Here is a 21,256-nt window from a genome sequence, read left to right as displayed (position 1 = left end):
AAAAAAAAAAAAAGCCAGGGTTTTTTGCCGGCATGCAAATTAAACTTAGTGCCTGGCTGTATTGTGGTGGCGGTTGTTGTTTTGAGAGAGTCTCCTCTGTCACCCAAGCTGGAGTGCAGTGGTGCGATCTCGGCTCACTGCAACCTCCGTCTCCCAGGTTCAAGCGATTCTTGTGCCTCAGCCACCCAAGTAGCTGGGATTACAGGCGTGCGCCACCATGCCCAGCTAATTTTTGTATTTTTAGTAGAGTTGGGGTTTCACCATGTTGGCCAGGCTGGTCTTGAACACCTGAACTCAAGTGATCCACCCACCTCGGCCCCCCAAAGTGCTGGGATTACAGGCATGAACCACTGCACCCGGACTTTTTTTGTTTTTGAGACAGGGTCTCAATCTGTCCTCAGGCTGGAGTGCAGCAGTGCGATCTTGGCTCACTGAAACCTCTGCCCCCGGGTTCAAGTGATTCTTGTGCCTCAGCCTCCGAGTAGCTGGGATTACAAATGTGCACCACCACATCTATCTAATTTTTGTATTTTTAGTAGAGTCGGGGTTTCACCATGTTGCCCAGGCTGGTCTTGAACTCCTAGCCTCATGTGATCTGCCTGCCTCGGCCTCTCAAAGTGCTGGGATTACAGGCATGAGCCATGCCTGGCCCAGGCTGTGCTATCTTTAGTGCCAGGACTTAAGAAAGGAAGAGGAGAATAGGGTTCATTGCAGGAATAGTGGTGGGTGGGGTGGCAGCTACCTGAGAAAATCTAGACAGTGGGCCTAGGTCCAGTGGGTCAGGGGAGAGAGCCTAGGGGTCAAGGTTGCTCCTGGCTGGGCAAGCTGAGAACAGTGTATAGGGAGCAACCTTGGCTCAGGGTAAATGGCAGACCTCAGCTGTAGATGGAGCAGTGAGGCCATACGAAAATGGCAGGCTTCTGGCAAAATGCAGGCATGGGCTGCAGCACAGCAGTTCAATCTAAATAGGAGCAGCCCAAGGGACATGTGTAGGTTTTAGAACAGCCAGGCTACAGCTCCCCTCCCTCTTCGCTGGTGTCCTTAAGAGGCCACAGTTGGAAGAGACAATTCCAGGCTAGGGAGAGATGTCAGCATGGGAACCAGAGACCCTGGTCCCAAATTCAAAATTCTAGCCAGAGTCCAGATCTGCATCTGAGCCTAAGAGGCAACCACTTACACCTCCCGAAACTGAGAACAGTTTTACCGGTTCTGGTGAAAGAAACCCACTACCCACTACCAGCTCATATGTGGGAGTGGGAGCTGAGGCTCTGCTGAGTAACACGGCCCGGTGCACACAGCTGTCAGGGCCTGGCCGGGTTCAAGTCCCACTGTGTCCGAAGCTCTGCCATTTTCTGCTTCGTCCTCTAGCATGTTCTCTGAGACGCCCTCTTGGGATCCTCAGGCCTGTCACTTTTGTCATCTGCAAGGGGGGCCTATAAGTCCTTAATGGGGGCTGGAGAGGCTTGAGTGGGAGCGTAATGCATAGTGGGAGCTCAGTCACCTCCCTCCCCTCCCTCCAGGATTTGATCCTGACAGGGAGCTCTATCAGGTCTTCCCCAGGGTCACCAGAGGCTCAGATGCTGTGTTGTCGATTATATATACCAGGCAGTATTGTAGCTTTTCCTCCTCTGTTACTGCCTGCTAAGCGGGGACCCCACATCTTTATGTCCCCCTCTTCCTGGCTGTCATCACCACAGCCTGGTGTGCATTTCCCTGTGTCCATTGACACCCACGCCGCATGGGTCCCAAAACAGAGTGTGTTCTCATTGCCTCATCCCACTCACCCTGGGCTCTGCCGCCAGTGCGCCGTGGCTCTCGGGAGTCCCACCGTCTGACCCTTGTCACCCGTGCTGCTCCTTCTCTTGGGACTCATCCCTTCTGAGGCCTCCTGTGGCCCCTTCTCACCCTCCCCTACCTCCTCCATCTCCAGACTTTCAATCTGATGGAGCATAAAGAATCGGTGTTTCTAGTACTTGTTATTTGGATAATGGCAATTTTTTTTTTAAAGCTGACTAATGCCGCTACAGTCACACACTGCTCTTGGTAATTGCCAGGGTCCTTTTTCCAGTATTGTGGCCAACTTCCACCCCAGAACCCTACTCTACTCTTGAGCTAAGTGTCTTTATGTCTCCTATTTTAAATTAGGATTGTGTTCAGTTGCATGCAACAGAAATCCGGCAATCAGTGCCTGGTAAAACAAGTTTGATTTTTTCACCTGACAAGCATTCTGGAGGCCGGTATTGCAGGGCGGATCCAGCAGCTTTGAGAGGTCGCAGTGGCCAGGTGCCTTCGGACTTTTCACCCACCCTCCTACCCTGTCTTCTGCTGCTCCAAAGGCAGCTGCTCCACCTCTAGGCATAGTATTCCTGTTCCACGCAGGAAGATGGGAAGGGCAGAAGTTTGTCACTTTCTATTAGGAAATAATAGCTTTTTCAGAAGCTCCTCCTGGTAGATTTCTGTTCACATATTGCTGGTCAGAATTATGCCAATGAACACTGTAGCTGCAAGAGAGCTTGGGGAAACTGAGTGTTTAGGTAGGCACAGATTGCTGATCCAGAGAAGACTGAGACTCAGAAGGAAGGAGAATGGAGCTGGGGAGAAGTAGGAGTGACTGCCCCAGCTGCCACTTGGAGAAAGCCACGGGGTGAGCAGGACAGCACCTGTGAACATTTCCTGTGCTCTGGGTCTGGTGCTTCCCAAGTTTAACACCCAGGGGCGAGTGGTCAGGGACAGATCCTTGAGGAACTGATGTATATTAAACAAACTCTCAAGTCCCTACAATGCAGTGTAAATGAGTAAAGAGCCTGCAGGGGAGAAACTGCCACTAGTGGAGACCATGCGAGTGGGCAGCCGTTGCTCGGCTCTGGGGGTGGGTGCCAGAGGCATGCAGGTGCCCAAGGGCCAGGTCTGCCCAATTTTCAAGAGAAGCCGGAAAACCAAATTTTTTAAAGGTTTTTTCGTTCTAACTCTATTTTGAAAAAAGTTTGGTGTTACAAAGTAAGTTGCAGAGATCATACAGAGTCCCCGCATACCCTTCACCCAGCGCACATTAAATCTTACATAAAGGAACACTGGTACAATACTATTAACCAAAGTCAGTGTGTTGTTCAGACCTTACCACTTTTTCTGCCACTGCCCTCTTTCTGCTTCGGGGATCTGGTCCAGGATCCCACATTCATTTAGTTGTGTCTCTGTGGCCTGCTCCTGTCTGTGAGGCTTCCTCAGTCACAAAGCTAGAGGTTTACATGACCTTTTCCAGGTTTTCCCACTCTACTGTAATAATTTGGAAATTATACATCGGCATCTTGAGACATCTTTTGAGAAGTAAAGGTACTTGAGCTGATTGAATGTTGATCACTCCCTCTCATCTTCCACATTATTAAGTTTTGCCTTCTTATTTTATTATAATTTAAATCATTTTTAAGCCAGGCACAGTGGCTCATGCCTGTAATTCCAACACCTTGGTAGGCCAAGGTGGGCAGATTGCTTGAGCCCAGGAATCCAAAACCAGCCAGGGCAACATAGCAAAACCCCATCCCTAAAAAACAAATACAGAAATTAGCTGATGTGGTAGTGCACGCCTGTGGTCCCAGCTACTTGGGTGGCTGAGGTGGGAGGATCGCTTGAGCACGGGAGATAAAGGCTGCAGTGAGCCGTGACTGTGCCACTGCACTCCAGCCTAGGCGACAGAGTGCGACTGTCTCAAACAACAACAACAACAACAACAAAAACCACCAGAAAACAGCTAAGAGTTTTGTGGTGGTGTTTTAGGTTCAGGGTACAGATGCAAGTTTGTTATATGGGGGAACTTGTGTCACAGGGGTTTGTTATACAGATTATTTCATCACCCAGGTACTAAGACTAGTACCCGATAGTTATTTTTTCGGCTCCTCTCCTCCTCCCAGCCTCCACCCTCAAGTAGGCCCCGAGGTTGTTGTTAAGTCCAAGCAAGGGAAGGCCTGGTGGAAATGAATGTGTAGCCTTAAGATGTTTTGAGAGGGAATGATTTACTACCTGTTGGAAGTTGCTTTGCTGTGAAGCTGGTGGTGGTTCTCAAACTTGGCTGCACATTACAATCACCAGGACAATTAAAAAATAAGAAACCCAATGTCCAAGCTGCTCCCCAAACCAATCAAAGGAGAATCTCTGGGGATGGGACCAGGCATCTGTCCTTTTAAAAACTCCCCAGTGACTACAGTGTACAGCCGAGTTGGCAGGTCTAGAGCAGGGAGAGAGAGCAGAAGGAGTCTCAGATCACTCCAGGTTCTGGCTCTGATTAGTGGGGAGACAGGCAGGTGAGTCACTAAAGTAAAGATTACTAGAGGACGAATGGGTTTGGGGAAAATGATGGGTTCTGTTTGGATAGATTGAGTTTGAGCTGTCAGTAAAATATGCAAGAGGTGGGGTCCCACAGATGCTTAGCATCTTCTTAAAGCAAATCTTTTCTTCTCCTGATCCTTCCACAAGGTCTGGTGCAGACATTTCCCTGCTGGGAGACTCTCCACAGTACCTCATGATCTTATCATCTCTGACTGTGGCATTTGTGGATAATGTTTTACTTGCTAAGGGTTGAAACTGTCTCCTCCTGGGTGATGTGGACATGGCGTCACCACTCAGTAAGTTGTCACCTTGGAGAGACTCCAGGACGGAGCACATCTTCCTTTGTATGATGTCTCTGCTATTGAGGCCATGGTTGCAGATCTGCTGTCAACATGAGCCAAGAACAGCAGGGCTTTATGTCTTTTTTCCACACCCAACCACTGAAAGGATGGGACTCACCCCTTCAGTAACAGTAGCACAGGAGAGCCGTGATTCTTGGGCCTGAGTGCTGGTAGGGACAGGGTCGGGGATGGGAGGAGTGATGCATATCTGGATCTCCAGGTGGGCTGGAGAGTTGGGAAAAGCCCCTCAAGTCATTCCAATGTGCTTCCTGGAGACTGAGAACAGGAGGCAGCAGAGGAGGCAGGGAAGGGTGGCACAGTGGTGTGTCACCTCTCTGGTTTATGGAGCCTGCTCCGAACCCCACAAACCCACTACAAGAGCCAGGTGGGAAGGGTGATAGGGCGGGTGACTTGTGATACAAGGAGCAGAGACCACGGTATACCACTGCAGAAACTGGGGAAGGAGCAGGAACAGAAGAACCCCTTCCATGACAGCAGCCCCCAAGCGTGCCCCACTCGCACCATCCTCTTCCTTGTCACTGCCTCCCCTGACCTCTTCCTGTTGTCTCCTCTGCCCAGGCTGATGGGAACCGCCCTGTAGAGGTCCATCTGCGTTCAGACCCAGACGATGCCAGAGCTATGACTGGGCCTGCAGGTGTGGCACCGAGGGGAGATCAGCCATGGAGCAGCCACAGGAGGAAGCCCCTGAGGTCCGGGAAGAGGAGGAGAAAGAGGAAGTGGCAGAGGCAGAAGGAGACCCAGAGCTCAATGGGGGACCACAGCATGCACTTCCTTCCAGCAGCTACACAGGTGAGGAGAGGACTGGCAGGGGACACGGGGCAGAGGAGGCATAGCCCGGTGCAGTGGGGATCCTGGCCCTCTGCAAACGCCATCCTGTGGGGCGCAGAGTAGCAGAGTGCTGAAGTACTGGAGCCGGAAGCCTGGGTTCATGCCCAGTGCGGTGGGGATCTGCTCTGCCACTCACCAGCAGTGGGGCCTGGAGCAAGCTGCACCACTTCCTTCTGTAAAACAGGCCAGAGGATGGCAGGTGATGTGGATATGGGCTCTCGTGAGAATTAAATGAGTGCGCATCTGTAACACATGTCATCATCATTATTAGTATTCCCACCACTGTTACCACAAGGCATCTGAGACCAATCTCCACTAACAGCACACTAGAAAGATCAGCTGTACCTGGGATTGTTATGGTCAGTCGAAACACACAGTTCAATTGGTCTGGCAATAATTATACACATCATCATTGAGCTGTATCGTAATTAGATAAAAATGCTAAGCAGTATGAATAACTCAACTAATATTATTTTTATGCAGCCAAGCAGTTGTAGCTTCTCCTGTCTCACTTGTTGGTTCCCCTTTATTTATCAGCAGTGCAGACAGTTTTCTCTAGTACCCTGTACTATTCTGTCATCTTCATCATCATCATGTTATGTTTACCTTCAAAAGCACCCAGAATCCATGCAGCCCCTGGCTTTCCCTGCTGCAGTTCCCCCTGTTTTTTTGTTTTTGTGGTTTTTGAGACAAAGTCTCCTTCCGTTGCCCAGACTAGAGTGCAGTGGCACAATCTCAGCTCACTGCAACCTCTGCCTCCTGGGTTCAAGCGATTCTTCTGCCTCAGCCTTCCGAGTAGCTGGGATTATAGGCGTGCACCACCACGCCCGGCTAATTTTTGTATTTTTTTAGTAGAGATGGGGTTTCACCATGTTGGCCAGGCTGGTCTCGAACCCCTGGGCTCAAGCAATCCACCCGCCTCAGCCTCCCAAAGTGCTGGGATTACAGGTGGGAGCCACCGTGCCTGGCCTGATCCCTCTGCTTCTTGCTTTCTCCCTCCACTTCTCTCCTTACCCAAGTGCTGCAGGCCTGCACATCCAGCTCATCCTCGCTCCTTCCCTCAGAGGGAACTCAGGGTCATAAGGATGTACTGCCGGGAGTAGACACCCTGTACTCGCTGCTGCTTTCAGCTGCAGGAGAGCCTAGCCACAGACGGTGACTCAGGCAGAGGAGCAAGCCCACCCCACAGGAATGGGCTCTGGACCCCTGTGACTGCATGGAGCAGGAGGAGGCAGTTGGTGTCCGAGTTAAGGCAGGGTGGAGGCTGTGGAGGAAGCGCAGGCTCCTGTTTGGGTCCGCAGCTAAGATGGGTCTGAATCCTTGAGCCACACCACCTTGAACCTGCAAAGCAAGTCCCAGAATTTTGCAGAAGTTCTTCCTCTTCAGTGTATAGAGTTGGGTGGAGGGAGTATAGAGCCAGCATTCAGTCCTTCTCATCTCACCCAGGATCACCTGGGAGTGACCAAAATAGGCCAAATGTGATTCTAGGGCCAAAGTGGAGGTGTCCGCCATTCCCTGAGTAAGCAGCTTCCTGTCTATTGGCTGGTAACTGGGATGGCTTTGGAGACACATCCTGTCTCAGAAGAGAGGAACAGCTAACCAGGAGTGATAATTTACTCAGTGCCAGTAGCGCATACTGTGCTAAATCTGAAGAAGGTGGGGAGGGTTAGAAAGCAAAGGGAAGGCAGTGGGGACTAAGAATGAGTGTGGGATGTCACAAGGATGCAAGGGAGAACGCAAGGAGAAGAGACGGCCACAGGATTTGTGGCTATGCCGCCTGCCGTGGCCCACCTCATCCCCACATCTGAGCCCAGACAGATGGAAGTCCCCTGTAGGGCAGTGTTCTGTCCTGGAGTTTCCTCCACACCCCTTCTTGGGACCAGGGCTGTTTCCCAAATAGCATCACTGTTCCTGTGCAGGCCAGGTGAGGTGCCTGGGAGCAGGGGTAGGGTGAGGCAGGCATGGCGGTGACCTCTCAGGCAGCTTCGTTGTGGGATTTAGGGCACAGCGGGGAAACGTCCAGGGCAGAGGTTGCCTCACCAGTCACACGGTACTATGTAGGAGGTGGTGTTTAATAGATTCTGTTTATCAATAAGTAGATGAAGTGGAGGTAGAGAGGGTTACTTGACATAATCACTATGTGTTAAAGCCGTAGTGTATGAAAAGTTCCCAAAAATTCTACAAGACAAGCAACCTAGCAGGAAAATCAGAACAGGTAACAACAGGACAAATACAAATGGCCTAAAATCCCGATGGGTTTTTCAGTCTAACCAACTCAAAGAAAGCACCTTAAGTTGCGATGCCATTTCACCTGTCAGATGGGTGGGGAGGACTTGGCCCTCCCACCACCAGGGGTGAAAGGGTAGTGTGGGCCAACACTTCTTAGTGTGTGATTCTTTTTTTTTTTTGGAGACAGAGCCTGGCTCTGTCGCTCAGGCTGGAGTGCAGTGGCACACGATCTCAACTCACTGCAACCTCCGCCTCCCGGGCTCAAGCGATTCTCCTGCCTCAGCCTCCCGAGTAGCTGGGAGTGCACCACCGTGTCTGGCTAATTTTTGTATTTTTAGTAGAGATGGGGTTCCACTGTGTTGGCCAGGCTAGTCACGAACTCCTCAGGTGATCCTCCCACCTCGGCCTCCCAAAGTGTTGGGATTACAGGCGTGAGCCACTGCACCTGGCCAAATGTGCATTTCTTTTACCCTGCATTCCCACTTCTAGGAACGTGTCCTGTGTAAGAAGTACTTGCTCAGCATGCACAGAGATTCCCATGCCAGCTTATTTACTGCAGGACTGCTCATAAGAGCAAAAATAGGAACGTGCCCATCTGTGGGGAACCGGTTATGTAAACTGTGGTAGAGCCATATGGTGGAATACTCTGGAGTCATTGAAAAGGATAAGGCTGGTTTGTATATATTAAATAAGTTCCTGACAAGTTGGGGATCCCATTGTTTAAAATCCTTATGTTTCACAGAAGGCACCAGAAGAGTCTATACCGGACTCGGGGGCTAACTCTGAGGAGCAGGATTGTGGTTAAGGAGGTTGTGTCATAAGATCCTGCATACCCTTCTGTATTTTTCTCAACAAGTCTATACTACTTTCATAATTTAAAAGGCAACTGTACTTTTTTTAAGGCTAAAATTAATTGTTTAAAAGGGGAGTGAGGATCTGGCAGGTGAGGAGCCCTGGAGACAGAGCCTCATCATGTGTCCGGAGCAGAAGGGCTTTGAGATCACAGAGACCAGGGCAGGCATCGCAGGTGTGTCACTGTGAGCTGTAGCCCTCGCCAGTGCCATCACTTCTCCAAGTCTCATTCTCTTCACCTTTACAGGCTGTGTCCTACCCAGCCTGAGGGCCGGCCAGGTGAGAGTCAGTGGGGGTATGTGACACATTGTAGGTCTCAGCACCTGCTAGTTTTCTGCCCCACCCCATGAGTTATTACTTTGGTCTCAGGAGTCCCCTGAGGGACCCATAAGGACAGCGCACAGCTTTGAGCCCTGAAACAGCAGGAAGGCTCCACAGTCACCCCTGACCACCCCCCTCAGCAATTCAGCACTGACTCTCAGTGCAGATATTGAGCTCAACACCTGCCAAGCACCTTCTCCTCACCCTCCCCCCAGCCAGGCAGGACAGACCTTCCCATCAACAAGGAAACTGAGGTTACCAGAAACCCACTTGCCAGGGTCCCCTGGGTATGTAGGAGTAGAGACAGCTAGAGCCAGAGTTCACATCCCATTCCCATTCTCATCCCTCCTGCTTCAGTGACATCCATCCCAATCACACTTGAGAAAGAAAGAGGAAGATAAAGTGTCCTTCCTCCTGGCCTCAGCACCTTCTCACTTGGCAAGCACTTGGTGGGCATCAGGCTGGGCCCAGCACTGTGCCCAGGGCTGGCCATACAGTGGTGGACAAGGCTGAGTGCCTGTGCCAAGGAGCCCACAGTTCAGGCAAACGGGACAACAGAAGTAAAAAGGCTGCTCAGTAACCCAGCCTCAAATCCCTGCAGAATTTGGCCTGACTTCAGAAGCTGCTGGGTGCCTGTTTGCCCGTGAGCTCTGCCAGCAAAGTAAATAGACCAATCGGGCGCCTCCTGGCTGTCTTCACTGCCATGACAACAGCATTCTCCCAGCATTGGAGGCTAGATATGCAGGAGAGCTCTCAGCCACAAATGATGTGAATAAGGTCAATAGTGTCTATTTGCTGAACTTGTAATCAAAGATGTGAAACTGATACTTTACTCTCTGGGTGAGAGGGCTAGTGTTTACACTAAACCAAACATTTGGATAATGACATAGTGCCTCCTCAGCAGTGACTGTGTCTTGTTGTTTATCATAATAATGTTATTGATTAGCGGTACTAAACATGTAGATATGTGTAGTAGTGGAATGCCAAGGTTAAGAGCTCAGCTCCAGGAGTTGCATGGTTCTAGGTTATAATTCTTGCTCTGTCACTGTATTAGTCGGGGTTCTCCAGAGAAGAAGAACGTGTCTGTGTGTGTGTGTGTGTGTGTGTGTTGAAAGAGAAAGATGTGTTTTAACGAATTGGTTCACAGAGTTGTTGGGGTGGCAAGTCCAAATTTTGCAAGGCAGGCAGGCTGGAGAGCCGGGGAAGTTAATGTTGCAGCTCAAGTCCGAAGGCAGCCTGGAGGCGGAATTTCCTCTTCTATAGCGGGGCCACAGTAGGCACTCAGTCTTTTTTCTTAAGGCCTTCAGTTGTTGGATGAGGACAACTCACATTATGGAGGGTAATCTGCTTTACTCACAGTCTTCTGATTTAAATGTTAATTGCATCTAAAAAATACCTTCTCAGTGGCCGAGCGCAGTGGCTCACGCCTGTAATCCCAGCACTTTGGGAGGCCGAGTTGGGTGGATCACCTGAGGTCAAGAGTTCGAGACCAGCCTGGCCAACATGGTGAAACCCCGTCTCTACTAAAAATACCAAAAAAAAACTAGCCAGGCTCCTGTAATCCCAGCTACTCAGGGGGCTGAGGCAGGAGAATCGCTTGAACCCGGGAGGCAGAAGTTGCAGTGAGCTGAGATCGCGCCATTGCACTCCAGCCTGGGGTACAAGAGCGAGACTTCATCTCAAAAAAAAAAAAAAAAAAAACCACCTTCTTAGCACATTGTTTGGCCAAACAACTGGGCACCATGGCCTAATCAAGTTGATACGTAAGACCAACATAGCCGCTGCCAGCAAGTTACTTAAGCTTCTGAGCCTTGGAGCCTCGGCTTCCTTGCCTATAAAGTGGGGGTAAGAAACCATCCTGAAGGGTTGTTTTGAGGTTTTACATGAGATTAAATGGGTGTCCAATGGAGTGCCCTTAGCAGGACACCTGCTTGCCCCCACCTCTACCCGGGACATCATGGTGCGGGGGAAGTGGTGGAACCTTCAGAACCTGGCCCCTAGTATGGGAAGAATTCTGCCATCACCTTTCTTTCAGCAGAGAGGGAAGCAGTCCCCTTCCGTGTATCGGAGAACCTGCCCCAATATTCACGTAGGTTCTTTTCTATTTTCCTTAAGCGTCGGCCAGCTTGAGAAATAAAGGGACAGAGTACAAAAGAGAGAAATTTTAAAGCCGGGCGTCCAGGGGAGACATCACATGTCGGTAGGTTCCGTGATGCCCCACAAGCCGCAAACACCAGCAAGTTTTTGTTAGGGAGTTTCAAAAAGGGAGGGAGTGTGCGAATAGGCGTGGGTCACAGACATCAAGTACTTTACAAGGTAATAGAATATCACAAGGCAAGTGGATGCAGGGCGAGATCACAGGACCACAGGACCGAGGTGAAATTAAAATTGCTAATGAAGTTTTGGGCACCATTGTCATTGATAACATCTTATCAGGAGACAGGGTTTTGAGATCAACCGGTCTGACCAAAATTTATTAGGCGGGAATTTCCTCTTCCTAATAAGTCTGGGAGCGCTATGGGAGACTGGAGTCTATTTTACCTCTGCAGTCTCTACCATAAGAGACGACCACGCCTAGGGGGGCCAGTTCAGAGACCCAACCCCAGGTGCGCATTCTCTTTCTCAGGAATGTTCCATGCTGAGAAAAAGAATTCAGTGATATTTCTCCCATTTGCTTTTGAAAGAAGAGAAATATGGCTCTGTGCCACCCAGCCCACCGGCGGTCAGAGTTTAAGGTTATCTCTCTTATTCCCTGAACAATTGCTGTTATCCTGTTCTTTTTTCAAGGTGCCCACATTTCTTTCTTTTTTTTTTTTTTTTTTTTTTGAGACGGAGTCTCGCTCTGTCGCCCAGGCTGGAGTGCAGTGGCGCTATCTCGGCTCACTGCAAGCTCCGCCTCTAGGGTTTGCGCCATTCTCCTGCCTCAGCCTCCCGAATAGCTGGGAATACAGGCGCCCACCACCACTCCCGGCTAATTTTTTTTTTGTATTTTTATAGTAGAGACGGAGTTTCACCGTGTTAGCCAGGATGGTCTCGATCTCCTGACCTTGTGATCTGCCCACCTCGGCCTCCCAAAGTGCTCGGATTACAAGCGTGAGCCACCGTGCCCGGCCTTGGGTGCCCACATTTCATATTGCTCAAACACACATGCTGTACAATTTGTGTAGTTAATGCAATTATTACAGGGTCCTGAGGCGATATACATCCTCCTCAGCTGACAGGATTAAGAGATTAAAGACAGGCATAGGAAATCACAGGGGTATTGATTGGGGAAGTGATAAGTGTCCATGAAATCTTTACAATTTATATTTAGAGATTGCAGTAAAGACAGGCATAAGAAATTATAAAAGTATTAATTTGTGGAACTAATAAATATCCATGAAATCTTCACAATCCACATTCTTCTGCCATGGCTTCAGCTGGTCCCTCTGTTTGGGGTCCCTGACTTCCTGCAACACCGTGACAGTCACATGCATGGGTGATGGCTCCTTCCAAAATCCTGCACCTCTTATTACCTGGTGTTGCTCCACTCTGTCTCATGTTCTAGTTTTCTTATCTCTTTCTCTTTTTTTTTCTATTTTATTTTTTTCCTGTAGGCACAAGTGAGTTACAGTAAGTTAAGTTACACCTTACCTTTCCTTGTTTTTCTTGTTTACTTATTTTTTTGAGACAAGGTCTTGTTCTGTCACCACAGGCTGGAGTACAGTAGTGCAATCACAGCTCACCGCAACCTCAACCTCCCAGGCTCAAGTCATCTTCCCACATTCAGGCAATCCTCCCTCCTCAGCCTCCCAAGTAGCTGGGACTACAGGCATGTGCCACCACACCCAGCTAGTTTTTTAAATTTTTTATAGAGACAGGGTCTCACTATGTTGCCCAGGCTGGTCTCAAACTCCTGAGCTCAAGTGATCCTCCTGCCTTAGCCTCCCAGGGAAGTGTTGGGATTACAGGTGTGAGCCACTGCACCTGGCCTTTGTTTTTTTTAAGTAAAGACAGTCTTGCTTTATCACCCAGGCTGGTGTGCGATGGCACAATCACAGCTCTCCTAGGCTCAAGGATCTTCCTGCCTCAGCCTCCTCAGTAGCTGGCACTATAGGCAGGTGCCACGACACCCAACTGGTTTTTTTTTTTTTTTTTTTTTTTTTTACTTTTTATAGAGACAGGATCTCACTATGTTGCGCCTGGCCTCAGGTAATCCTCCTGCCTTGGCCTCCCAAAGTACTGGGATTACGGGCGTGAGCCACCACACTCAGCCAAGTGCAATGGCGCGATCTCAGTTCACTGCAACCTCCATTCCCCCGCCCCCCAGATTCAAGTGATTCTCCTGCCTTAGCCTCCCAAGTAGGTGGGACTACAGGCACGTGCCACCGCACCCGGCTAATTTTTGTATTTTTAGTAGAGACGGGGTTTTACCATGTTGGCCAGGATGGTTTCAATCTCTTGACCTCGTGATCCGCCCACGTCGGCCTCCCAAAGTGCTGGGATTACAGGCGTGAGCCACCACACCCAGCCCTGCTGTTACCTCTTTCTTACCTCAGCTATTTGAGGGCAGAGTCTAGGTCCTGCCCTGCATATAGAAGGTGCTTATCATGTGTCTTTTGAGTGAACACAGAGGGTGACATTGTCACGTGCAATGCCAACAGCAACCAAATGACTACACAGTTGCTGACCTTCCATGGCCACAGGGAGGATGAGAAAGGCACCTCCAGGAGGTGTGAATAATCTGAGGGTATTGGCCACTGTGGACAAGACTCGGTGGTGGAAGTGAGCTCTGAGATACCAACGAAACGTGAGGAGAGACATGCAGAGTCTCACAGAGGAAGCAGACATGCAGGCCACAAAAACAAAATTACAAGAAATGCCACAACACGAGCATATGCTCATGGACTGCACATATTCAAGAAGGAAGCGCCAGAAACCCTCCCTGCCCCAGCATCTGCGTGGGTGTCCACAAAGGGTTTCTGTCATGTTATCTCTTTTTCTTCTAACATCCGGTGCTGTGAGTTTTATTGTCCCTGTTATAATGCCTCCAGGAGTGGCAGGTCCTGCCCAGCCCCATCAGCCAGTTGGTGCTGCGGTCAGGACACCCAGGCAGCCTGAGGACTGCCAGTTGTGCAGAGAGCTATCGCGTGCCTGCTGCGTGCCCAGCACCTCACACAGCTCTCAGTGTCGGACCACGCTGGTGCCCTGGTGGACAAAGTTCCTGCCCTTGTGGCCCTTATGTCTAGTGGGTGGCTTCCAACAATGAATACACACAGGATATGTCAGGCGGTGACAGGCTACTGAGAAGACCAAAGCAACTTCACCCTCCCAGAGCACAGCTTTTCCCTCCCAGGCCCGAGAGATGGAGGGAGCCCACTATCCCAGTCTGGCTCAAGAGGAACAGTTATACACCTTGGAATGACTGAAGTTGGGAGCTAAGGTGCCAGGACAAGACAGGCCATTTTAGGAACCAGAGACTTGTGTTACCCCTAAACCTCACCAGCCAGGAGGGGAGCAGCCCACTGGGTCCTCTCTGCCACAGTTAGGTGCTTCTTGTGCTCCCCCTCCTGTGGCCAGGATAGGGGAAGCAGACTTTCCTGCTGCCACTCCTAGGACCCAGGGGGAAGCTGGGGGAGTAGGGAGACCGTGTGGGAAGGATGGAGTGCACTGTGATTGGTAGCAGGTGGATAGCTACTCCCATGGTGGGGAAATCAAGGTTGCTTGGCCTGTGTAGTAGAGAGGTATTACCACAGGCCTGGAAAACATTAGCCTGGGTTTATCTCTGTGGCTTCGGTCCCCCTAACGTCCCCTTCTACTCAAAATGGCTGATTCTCTGGTTTGGAGGTTTGGCACCTGCTTTTAGGGAGGTTGCTCAGTCATTAGAGAAGAGTGCAGAGGTTGGACGGTCATCATGGCAGAGGCAGGACAGCTGGTATGTGGGGCCATGAAACCAGCTCTGGGCTAGGAGTCAGGAAGCTGAGACTCAGTTCAGGTCCCCTTTCCAAGACGAAGAGATCATTTCCGAGTGTCCAAAGGGCACTGGGAAGAGACTCCTAGCAGTTCTTATGAAATCATCTGACAGCAGCTATATCCTGAAGTCATAGCCTTAGCAAACTGCCTTTCTCACAAACACTCTCAACACCCCGTGGTTCAAACATCTGTATGTCTGATAGAAAAACTTGGAGAAATTCAGTGTGTTGCTTAATCAATATGACTGATACCTAAGCTGTTCTACTCAAGCAAGAAGTTTCATGGGAATGAACTTGAGCTTCTTGAGAGATTGTTTACAGCATCCCTGGAGTCTGTGCAAGAATAGAACCTCCTGTGGGGGATGGTGGGGAGGCTAGCTCTACAGAGGTCTACAGTCCTGCAGTTTCTACAAAATACGTTGCACACATCTCCACGTGGGCCACACGGTGGCAACCTCTGAACCAGGAGGGCTGCTTCCTAAGGACTAAGACTCTGTCTGCTTTCTCCCTCTTGCTTTCCTCCTCCCAAAACACAGCCATCCTCCTCCCCACTGCTGCCCCATGGTGAGTTCAGCCCAGGAAGCCTCTGACCCAGCCCCGATGGTAATAGCTGCTGTGTACTGGACATCTTCTGTATGTTAGGCTCTGGGAGAAATGCTGTGGAGACTTTTTGCCCATCCTCCCAGAGAAGCTGTCAATACTCCCTGTTCTAGGTGAAGAAACTGGTCCTCAGAAAGGTTGACTCCCTGAGGCCACACAGCTGTTAAGTGGCTGAGCCGAGGGCTATGGGGCTGTTCCCACGCCCTGGGTTCCAGGCCTGGCAGCATGTGGAGCTGCCCCTCCATCATGTGTCCGCAGACCTCTCCCGGAGCTCCTCGCCACCCTCACTGCTGGACCAACTGCAGATGGGCTGTGACGGGGCCTCGTGCGGCAGCCTCAACATGGAGTGCCGGGTGTGTGGAGACAAGGCATCGGGCTTCCACTACGGCGTTCATGCATGTGAGGGGTGCAAGGTACGGACTGGGGGGAGCGGTGGCTGGCCACTGAGGCTCTGGTCACATGGTGAATTGACCCTCCACAAAGCTTTCCCTGCCTTGGGGTGGGGCCCTGACTGTACCTACTCCAGAATTCCTGCCCAGGAGGCAGCCAAGCCCTTGGGCTCCAGACCTCAGCTCTGGGCACCGCAGGAGAAGAGGGGGTTCCCTCGTCAAGCCCACCCTGCTGGACACCTGTGTTGACCCAGCTCTGTGGGTGATTGTGTCCCCCTGGGGACCAGGCAGCTAGGACAGAATGAGGGTCTTGGGCTGAGCCATCGTCTTACCTGAGGTCTGGGTTTCTTGTTTCTCAAGGCTCAAAGGGGGCTCTGAGAAAAAAGGACAGACATTTGTTTTTCCAGTGGTATTTGTGGGTCCTTCCTAACTTCACACCCATCAAAATCTCACAGATTATTTTATTGAACCACCACCTCACAAATACACAGAACCGGATACATTTATGAAGAAATCAAGTTAGCCGTGAGACAATCTTATGTTACCAAACTAACAAAGAAGCTGCTTTTTTTTTTTTTTTTTTTGAGAAGGAATCTCGATCTGTCACCCAGGCTGGAGTGCAGTGGTGTGATCTCAGTTAACTGCAACCTCCACCTCCCGGGTTCAGGAGATTCTCCTGCCTCAGCCTCCAGAGTAGCTGGGATTACAGGTACATGCTACCACGCCTGGCTAATTTTTGTATTTTTAGTAGAGACGGGGTTTCACCACGTTGGCCAGGCTGGTCTCAAACTCCTGACCTCAGGTGATCCACCTGCCTCGGCCTCCCGAAGTGCTGGGATTACAGGCGTGAGCCACTGTGCCTGGCCCAATTTTTGTAGTTTCAATAGGGACGGGGTTTCACCATGTTGGCCAGGCTGGTCTTGAACTCCTGACCTCAGGTGATCCACCCACCTCGGCCTCCCAAAGTGCCGGAATTACAGGCGTGAGCCACTGAGTCCAGCCCCAACAAAGAAGCTTTAGGACTTCTTTAGGCATTTAAAATAGTTGTGTTATTTTTGTTTTTTTGTTTTGTTTTGAGACGGAGTTTCACTCTTGTCCAGGCTGGAGTGTAATGGCGCGATCTCGGCTCACTGCAACCCCCACCTCCCGGATTCAAGTAATTCCCCTGCCTCAGCCTCCTGAGTAGCTGGGATTACAGGGGTGTGCCACCACACCCGGCTAATTTTTCTGTATTTTTAGTAGAGACGGCGTTTCACCATGTTGGCCAGGCTGGTCTCAAACTCCTGACCTCAGATGATCCGCCCACCTCGGCCTCTCAAAGTGCTGGGATTACAGGCGTGAGCCACTGTGCCCGAACAAAATAGTTTTAATTAAAGTTTTAGAATTACTTTCCTTCTCAGGCCGGGCACGGTGGCTCACGCTTGTAATCCCAGCACTTTGGGAGGCTGAGGCGGGCGGATCACGAGGTCAGGAGATCGAGACCACGGTGAAACCCCGTCTCTACTAAAAATACAAAAAAAAAAAATTAGCCGGGCGTGGTGGCGGGCGCCTGTAGTCCCAGCTACTCAGAGAGGCTGAGGCAGGAGAATGGCGTGAACCCGGGAGGTGGAGCTTGCAGTGAGCCGAGATCGCGCCACTGCACTCCAGCTTGGGCGACAGAGCGAGACTCCATCTCAAAAAAAAAAAAAAAAAAAAAAAAAGAATTACTTTCCTTCTCCATCTCCCCTCCAAAAAAATTTCTTCTCATTACTTCCAAATTTCAGGAGTGTTTACACCTTATGCATAATCGGGCCCTTTGGCACAACCTCCCTCCCACCTCCTGGTGGCCTTTCCTCACCTGTTCTTGGTGCTTCAGGGCTTCTTCCGTCGTACAATCCGCATGAAGCTGGAGTACGAGAAGTGTGAGCGCAGCTGCAAGATTCAGAAGAAGAACCGCAACAAGTGCCAGTACTGCCGCTTCCAGAAGTGCCTGGCACTGGGCATGTCACACAACGGTGAGAGCTAACCAGGGCAACACACGGGCTGCTGGCTCCACATAGCCTGAAACCAGGGTCCAGGGAGCCCTTGGGGCAGCCCAGAGGGGGCACCTGTAGAGCAGTGCCTGGCGCACAGTAAGCACCATGGCTGCTGGCTGTTGGCTTTGCTGATCTGGACCTTGGATCTTACAGCCTAAGACCTGCCACTTCCTCAGACTGCCAGAATCTACCATGAGTCCCAGGCCTGGGGTAGTCTCTACCTCCCTGTACCTGAGGTTTACCCATTCTAGCCCAGAAGGGAACTGAGAATTGATACCAGCTTGAACAATTTGGGGAACACCAGTCCCAGAAGCTCAAGCCTGTCTCAGATGACCTGACACAGCATGAAAGCTACTGCCAAGGCCAGGTGGCCCTTCTTGGTTATAGAAGGCAGGCAGTAACCAGTAAGTAACCACATTTGTCAACTGCCAGGGGCCAGGCAGAAGTTTCTTGGAGGTCAGCCACTCCCAGGAGACAGAGCCTTCTCTGCCTTGTGCTCCAGGCCTCCTGCAGAGCCTTGTCTTCAGACCCCTAGGGTAGGATATTGCAAAGCCCCCCTGTCCCCTCAGTACCTCTCTGAGTAAGACCCCTAGAGGACAGGGAAGAGCCTCTTGTGATCTCTACAGGCAGGTTAGCTGCTTGGCCAGCTTTTAACCAGGGATGCCCTGCCTTGCATCTTAGAGGGTAGCAGGACCTGAGCCCTCCATTTGTGGCTCTCCTGGGTAATGGGTTCTGGCAGGTCTGGGTTTGACTCCTTTCCTAGGAAATCTCAGAACTGACTGAATCCCTCTCCTTACGCTAACTCCGGGAGAAGTCGAATTTGTATCCTACTCAATTACTAATGACAACAATTTTTGAGTACCTACTATGTGAGGATTCTTATTTAATTGATCTAATAACTCAGTAAGTTTTAAAAAGTATTAGCCTCATTTTTCTGATTAAAAAGGAAAAGCGGCCAGGTGCAGTGGCTCACACCTGTAATCCCATCACTTTGGGAGGCCAAGGTAGGAGGATCGCTAGAGTCCAGGAGTTTAAGACCAGCCTGAGCAACATAGTGAGACCTCATCTCTACAAAAAAAAAAAAAATTAGCCAGGCTTGGTGGCGTGCACCTGTAGTCCCAGCTACTCAGAAGGTTGAGGTGGGAGGATCACTTTAGCCCAGGACGTCAAGGCTGCAGTGAGCCATGATTGTGCCACTGTACTCCAGCCTGGATGAGAGTGAGACCCTGTCTCAAAACAAAGAAAAAGGCCGGGCATGGTGGCACACGCCTATAATCCTAGCACTTTGGGAGGCCAAGGCAAGTGGATCACCTGAGGTCAGCAGTTCGAGACCAGCCTGGCCAAGATGGTGAAACCCTGTCTCTACTAAAAAAAAAAATACAAAAATTAGCCGGGCGTGGTTGTGGGTGCCTGTAATCCCAGCTACCCGGGAGGCTGAGGCAGAGAATTGCTTGAACCCGGAAGACGGAGGTTGCAGTGAGCCGAGATCGCACCACTGTACTCCAGCCTGGGAGACAACGAGACTCCATCTCAAAAAAAAAAAAAAAAAAAAAGAAAGAGAAAAGTGAAGGAGTCTGCCCCAAGTCACACAGCTAGTAAAGTGCTGAGCTGGAACTCAAGCCCAGGCCTTTGTCACCAAAGTCTGTCTTACCCCAGCCGGAGTAGCTCAGTCACTCAGTAAGTTAGAGCCCTTGTGTGCTGGGCACTGTGAACAAAACAGACAAAATCACTGCTCTTACAAAGATATACCAAAAAAAAAAAAAAAAATCGGTCTTGTGGAGCTTGTGATCTGGAGGGGCCACCCAATCATTACTACCTTGCTGACTGTAGAGCTTCTGGGGGTCCTAGGCTCCAAAAAGATTTGGCCCATGCACTTGTAAAGGGATGGGGATGTCAGAGGTGCTGGGGTTCCTTGCTGACTGCCCCCTTCCCTGTGCAGCTATCCGTTTTGGCCGGATGCCGGAGGCTGAGAAGAGGAAGCTGGTGGCAGGGCTGACGGCAAACGAGGGGAGCCATTACAACCCACAGGTGGCTGACCTGAAGGCCTTCTCCAAGCACATCTACACTGCCTACCTGAAAAACTTCAACATGACCAAAAAGAAGGCCCGCAGCATCCTCACCGGCAAAGCCAGCCACACGGCGGTGAGTGTTGCTGCTTGGCCTGGCAGTATCCTGGGCTCTGGGTCCCGCTGCTGCCTGCCTGACTCCTGGGAGAGCCAGGCCTTCTCTCTCCCTCAACTTCATGGTGCAGGCAAGGGATATGGGGAGCACAGGGTGGGGGTCTCCCGAGGCCTGATCTATAACGGGGCCTGGTTTTCAGCCCTTTGTGATCCACGACATCGAGACATTGTGGCAGGCGGAGAAGGGGCTGGTGTGGAAGCAGTTGGTGAACGGCCTGCCTCCCTACAAGGAGATCAGCGTGCACGTCTTCTACCGCTGCCAGTGTACCACAGTGGAGACCGTGCGGGAGCTCACTGAGTTCGCCAAGAGCATCCCCAGCTTCAGCAGCCTCTTCCTCAATGACCAGGTTACCCTTCTCAAGTATGGCGTGCACGAGGCCATCTTCGCCATGCTGGCCTCCATCGTCAACAAGGATGGGCTGCTGGTAGCCAACGGCAGTGGCTTTGTCACCCGTGAGTTCCTGCGCAGCCTCCGCAAACCCTTCGGTGATATCATTGAGCCTAAGTTTGAATTTGCTGTCAAGTTCAACGCCCTGGAACTTGATGACAGTGACCTGGCCCTATTCATTGCAGCCATCATTCTGTGTGGAGGTGAGTGAGAGTGGGGCAGGTGGGCTGGCCTGGCACACCCAGTCATCCTGGGGGTTGGCCCTCACTGCAGGGCAGTGTGCCTGAGCTCTGACAGTGTGGGGAAGTTTCCCTGTGATCTTGGCAGTGGAACATGCAAGGCACTGACTGATCATGCAGGATCAGCTCCATCTCATTATGTATGTAGATGGAGGTGGAGACAGGAAAAAGACTAAGCCAGACGTGGTGGCTTACACGTGTAATCCCAGCACTTTGGCAGGCCAAGGCAGGTGGATCTCTTGAGGTCAGGAGTTCGAAACCAGCCTGGCCAACATGGTGAAACCCTATCTCTACTAAAAACACAAAAAATTAGCCAGATGTGGTGGCACATGCCTGTAATCCCAGCTACTTGGGAGGCTGAGCCAGGAGAATCGCTTGAACCTGAGAGGTGGAGGTTGCAGTGAGCCAAAATCCCACCACTGCACTCCAGCCTGGGTGACAGAGTGAGACCCTGTCTCAAAAAAAAAGGAAAAGGACTAACAGGCAGTATGCTGTCATGTTAATGTGGGGTGGAAAAATTGTCTGCATTTTTTCTGCATTTTTAAAATTCCAACACGATAAATACAATAATAACTATGCTAA

The 21,256-nt window shown here is 50.8% G+C and overlaps 1 protein-coding gene across 16 annotated transcripts in view; it reads left to right on the top strand.

Annotated features, from left to right (window-relative positions):
- The window catches only part of PPARD (peroxisome proliferator activated receptor delta), an 85,716-nt gene that overhangs the window by 61,672 nt on the left and 2,788 nt on the right, over positions 1–21,256 (top strand). For 6 of the 16 annotated variants that reach the window (XM_055264407.2, XM_055264408.2, XM_063632177.1 and 3 more), the window contains 5 exons: positions 5,241–5,471; positions 15,722–15,876; positions 17,708–17,846; positions 19,807–20,009; positions 20,188–20,638. In XM_055264407.2, coding sequence (XP_055120382.1) covers positions 5,342–5,471; positions 15,722–15,876; positions 17,708–17,846; positions 19,807–20,009; positions 20,188–20,638 — 1,078 coding nt within the window. In that variant the 5' untranslated portion in view covers positions 5,241–5,341. Of the gene's footprint in view, positions 1–4,472; positions 4,617–5,240; positions 5,472–15,721; positions 15,877–17,707; positions 17,847–19,806; positions 20,010–20,187; positions 20,639–21,256 lie in introns of those variants that run through there. The other 10 variants (XM_063632180.1, XM_063632179.1, XM_063632181.1 and 7 more) reach the window with 4 other exon arrangements.

Source organism: Symphalangus syndactylus, chromosome 23 (assembly GCF_028878055.3).
Source record: "Symphalangus syndactylus isolate Jambi chromosome 23, NHGRI_mSymSyn1-v2.1_pri, whole genome shotgun sequence".
NCBI lineage: Eukaryota > Metazoa > Chordata > Mammalia > Primates > Hylobatidae > Symphalangus > Symphalangus syndactylus.
Note: the sequence above shows the minus strand (reverse complement) of the source record. Positions and strands in the feature narration are given on the sequence as shown.